At 39.8% G+C, this 5,015-nt stretch overlaps 1 protein-coding gene across 1 annotated transcript; it reads right to left on the reverse strand.

Annotated features, from left to right (window-relative positions):
* Positions 1 to 242: 242 nt before the first annotated feature.
* On the reverse strand, positions 243 to 4,582 carry LOC115775831 (V-set domain-containing T-cell activation inhibitor 1-like). The gene is made up of 4 exons (XM_030723353.1): positions 4,525 to 4,582; positions 3,392 to 3,700; positions 1,360 to 1,412; positions 243 to 639 (listed from the first exon to the last, which is right to left on the reverse strand). Exons 1-4 carry the CDS (start codon positions 4,580 to 4,582, stop codon positions 607 to 609), a joined length of 453 nt encoding a protein of 150 aa, XP_030579213.1. The 3' UTR covers positions 243 to 606.
* Positions 4,583 to 5,015: the final 433 nt, after the last annotated feature.

Below are 5,015 nucleotides of genomic sequence, written 5' to 3' on the forward strand. Positions count from 1 at the left end.
TAAAGGCATTTGATGCAGTTTTCCATATTTTTATATGTGACAGCCTGAAGTTTTTCAGATGAATAACTTTTTAATAAAGGCCATCAGGACCTTGTAGAAAGGCAGCAGCAGCTGAGTGAAGCTGCCCTACGGAGCATCACCCAGATGTGAGAATAAGAGAGGAACATCTGGGCGGTCCCAGCTCTGCTCACCTCTTTGTTCTGGCAGGCCGAGTTCTCAGCCTTTAATAAGCCAACATCAGGTTAAAGGCAGCAGCTTTGATGGCAGACACACAACAATCTCACAGTTAGCTGATGACACTGCTTTATTGTTAGAAAGCTGAAATGAAGTCTTCCAGCCTGATGGCTCATCAGAGGATTCTCTGGAGGCTCTGATTGAAACCTTCATTTAAATCAGTGTGAAATTCATGCTTTAAAAACATCACTGATACAGAAATATGAAATATCTCAGTCACACATACAGTCACATATTAGGAATTACAATCTCAGAGGATGATGAGAAATAAATGGCAGATAATACAGACCCAGTTACTTCATCTATTCAGAGGAATGTACGTGTTGGTTGGTCACAGATTTCTCTCTGAATGTAGAGATACTGCTGACTTCATCACACGTCTCCTCCTGAAGTCTTTGGACCGTCCTGTGGAGACAGACATGTTTCAGTTTCATCTGCAGAAATGAGCCACACAAGGCTAAAAACAATGATGTCTCTGTCCTGAGCAGAGGGCGGTCCTAACCCCTCAGATTTCTCCTCATTTAACCAAATGATTCAAATTAATTGGATCAGAAGATTCCTGAAAGATCCAGATAGTATGTGAGACATGATTCCAACTTTCAAACAGCAGGTGGTCTTCATTTTTATCCTGGACTAAAAGTTCAGCAGCACCTTCATCAGAAAGTCTCTGAGTCCCAGATCAGGAACAGCAGGTCCAACAAACTGTTACTGACAGAATATGAACTCTGTTCTCACTCTTCCTTATAAGGATGTGCTGCCCAACAATATTAAATAACCGTTATGGAAAATGATACAGAACTGTTACCACTGAGTTCTGCTCTTTGTAAATATGTCCCTGATATTACAGACAAATGTTCTTCCATAACTCCATGCTGGAAACTCCAGAACATGGATCAGTGTGAACATGTGACTCTGTTTGGAAGGATTTCCAGGTTTAAACTCAGACTTTGGTAAAGAAAGTGTACTTAGAGAACATGACGTCATCCCGTTATTCCACCAACAATCAATATGTTCATTATTTTAGCCAAATTCACTCCAACTTTAACATCAGATGAAGAACAAGAGGAACAGAGAGAAGGAGGGAGGAAGAGGACATTACTCAGAGGAACGAGCTCCATCACTGACCTGTGGATACTTCTTCTTGTGCCACGTAGAAGGATTGAAGAGACTGAACCTTTCTGTGGAGCAGACAAACAGAGTGAGTCTGAGCTTTTCTAAAATGTTGGAAATATCAGAATCAGGACAGCAGGAAGCGATCAGTGACACTGATGAAAGCTGCCTGGCTTCATGAACATGGCAGAGCTGTGCAGTGATTCTGTCCTAGAGATCAAACTGAGTTCCTACCACTCAGTGCTCATCAATGACATCACTGAGACAAACTGCATTTCCCCACACAAACAACAGCAAACAGGTTGAACCAGAATTTGGTGCAGTCGTGTTTGTAAAGCAGCATCATCAGATGGACAGAAGTCAGTTTATCAGAGCAGCTTTGAAGGAACCAAAAAGAAGAAGCTGTGAAGCTCTGAGGACTCAGACAGCAGGTGGAGACCTTTGACCTCTGCGACCTCTGAGGCTGTTTGGGTCTCTCAGAGGAGAACATGAGACCTACAGACAGATGTCAGTGAGTCTGATCCTCCATCATCTACTCTCATGTTCATAGTGGAAATTAGATACTGCTGAGGAGGAGGAAGAGGAGGAGGAGGAGGGTGGAGTCCAGCAGCTGGGAACCTGCTGCAGCAGCTCAGAGTGGCTGCATCTGTACTCGTCCACACTGAGAGGAGCCTCTGAGGTGGTTCATCATCTGACCAGGATGCCTCCTTCTCACCTGTCAGGTGAGATGTTTCATACCTGTCCACCTGCTTCATCCAGGAAACAGGTTCCCCTCCAGAAAGCAGGGATCAGGACCCTGAAATCACTCTACCAAATGTGATGCTGCATACAGCAGAGGAGACTGTGACACCGACTGGTTACATGGATCCTAAATGTGTCTTCTTACTCTGTGACCTTTGACCTTTAAACCCAGCTCTTTGGCTCTAAGCTGTGATGATGCAGAGATCTTCACAGAGTAGAAAAAGTGAATATTTCGGTTTGTGGATGGACTGAACTTCAAACACTGATTGTGTCTGATGTTGGTTTGCTGCTTCACTTTGTCCTCATAAAGTTAGAGAGTTTTTTACAGAGTCTAAATAAAGTGACACAGTGTATCAGGATGTCTCTGAATATGATCTGGAATCATCCACAGAGTCTAAATAAAGTGACACAGTGTATCAGGATGTCTCTGAATATGATCTGGAATCATCCACAGAGTCTAAATAAAGTGACACAGTGTATCAGGATGTCTCTGAATATGATCTGCAATCATCCACAGAGTCTAAATAAAGTGACACAGTGTATCAGGATGTCTCTGAATATGATCTGGAATCATCCACAGAGTCTAAATAAAGTGTCACAGTGTATCAGGATGTCTCTGAATATGATCTGTAATCATCCACAGAGTCAAAATAAAGTGTCACAGTGTATCAGAATGTCTCTGAATATGATCTGTAATCATCCACAGAGTCAAAATAAAGTGTCACAGTGTATCAGAATGTCTCTGAATATGATCTGGAATCATCCACAGAGTCTAAATAAAGTGACACAGTGTATCAGGATGTCTCTGAATATGATCTGGAATCATCCACAGAGTGTAAATAAAGTGACACAGTGTATCAGGATGTCTCTGAATATGATCTGGAATCATCCACAGAGTCTAAATAAAGTGACACAGTGTATCAGGATGTCTCTGAATATGATCTGTAATCATCCACAGAGTCTCTCAGGCTGCTCTGTTCACCACCTTCTTCTGTCCTTCAGTGAGTTTGGACACAGATCACACTACGAGCTTTTCCAACAAAAACAAGCTGGACTTTATTGAAGCTCCGCCTACTCTAAGTAATTATCCTCTTATTGTAGAACTGCATAAACATATTACAGACAGCATTAACATTACTGCGTCTGTACTTATTAAAATACTCTGACAGGAATGCCAAAGGAAGTGCAGTCACTGCACACCTGAATATCAGCTGTTATCATGTTACCAAACTTGCTGTTATCATGTTACCAAAGTGTCTCTGACAGGGTTAGGACTGTAATGAGGACAAACAGCTGTTACACTCACCGACTCTGAGACTGAATACTTCCTGTAGCAGCATGAGTCCATCCTTGTTGCAGACGGTGCAGGTGTAGACTCCACTGTCAGTAAGTTGGAGGTGTTTCAGGGTCAGACTGAGGTCTCCAGTATTTATTTGCTCTGTCTTCATCTCTGAGCGTCCTTGTATGTGAGACTGGTTTTGTCCTCTCTGATACTCGTGGACTTTCTTGTCTTTGTGTTTCCACTCCACTGTCACATCCTCAGGGTTGCTGACTTCAGCTTTAAATGGCAGCACGACAGAACATGTAACTGTTCCCACTGCGTACACCTCAGGAACTGAGAGGAGGACATGAAGCAGACAGACAGGTGTTAGTGAGGGTTAATCATCTACTTTAAATCCATGAAACAGTGAATAAACATGTCTAATGTAAAATAATGTGACAAATGTGTCCCTGTGAATAAACAGGTATTTATAGAAGGACAAACACACCGTCACAAGTTTAACATCATTTCACAAATATGTTAAACTGTAACTAAAGATTATTTTGGTAGTCAAATAATCTGTCAATTATTTTATCGATTAGTCAGTTATTTCAATCTTACCTCACCTGTTCAAACCTGCACACTTGTCTGTGCTTACAGTGCAGTGTATTTTTAACATTAATGTGACATCACAATAAATATCAAATAAACAATTCATATTGAAGAGTACTGTTTACTCTTATGTGTTAACTGATTAAAATCAGTGAATATAAAAATGCTTTTTAAACTCATAAACCTGCAGATGTTATATCTACATATCACGATCTAATTATTGTAACATTTATCATCACAGTAACAGTGTTACAAACATCAGCAGCTGTAAACACTCATATAAACATTAGAAATACAGACGCTGGTTTGATTCTGCAGCCTAACATACATGGAGTATTTAACATTTAGAATTATCAGAGAAAGTTATGTTATTTTTGGTGCGTCAGTTTCTCAGTTTATATCAGTGCAAATTTGAATGTGTCAATGAGACGCATTAACTTAAAGAACTTTGTAGAAAGACACTTTATGAAGTTCAGTTCATTCATTTGGACACATCCAACATGACAGACATGCTCAATGTGGCATCTACATATATATGTATATGATTGTTATGTTGTTCATGTTACTTTCTTCTTCATTGGTATTGTTGTTAGTGGCAGACAGAGGAGGCAACACTGCCCCCATATCTTCCTGTAGGGTACTGCAGCTACATCACATACATGTTTTTATGTCAGAGGTCATCAACTACATTTATTATTACTTATTTCCTTAAAGTCAAATATAATTGTTCTTATAATTAGTTTATAAAATGAGTTTTACAGGAAAAGCTGAAAATAAAATAAAGCCCATTATTATTTGTGATGAAGATGCCACAGCACAGTTAGTGTTTACTGACATTTATGAACACAAACATTAGTTTTAGTGTTTGAATCTGATGATGGATTCATTTCTGACTCCTCACAGACGTCCAGTGTGTCGCTCAGATTTGGTATAAAAACATGAATTCACTTGATTTGATTAATAAATAACAAGATTATTGTTAGCTTGAAACAAGTTTCTAAAATATTTCTGTTTCCTTGTTTTTATGACAGATAAATGTGTTAAACTCTGTAGCTCA

Source organism: Archocentrus centrarchus, unplaced genomic scaffold (assembly GCF_007364275.1).
Source record: "Archocentrus centrarchus isolate MPI-CPG fArcCen1 unplaced genomic scaffold, fArcCen1 scaffold_24_ctg1_1, whole genome shotgun sequence".
Classification (NCBI taxonomy): Eukaryota; Metazoa; Chordata; class Actinopteri; order Cichliformes; family Cichlidae; genus Archocentrus; species Archocentrus centrarchus.

Bases quoted from the DNA above. Each gene is read 5' to 3' on its own strand.
- LOC115775831 (XM_030723353.1), bottom strand. From the start codon at position 4,582: ATGGGGGCAGTGTTGCCTCCTCTGTCTGCCACTAACAACAATACCAAT. The intron at 1,413-3,391 runs GTGAGTGTAACA...TCTGCTCCACAG, and splicing joins AGTATTCAGTCTCAGAGTCG to AAAGGTTCAGTCTCTTCAAT. The intron at 640-1,359 runs GTCAGTGATGGA...CTGTCTCCACAG, and splicing joins ACAAGAAGAAGTATCCACAG to GACGGTCCAAAGACTTCAGG.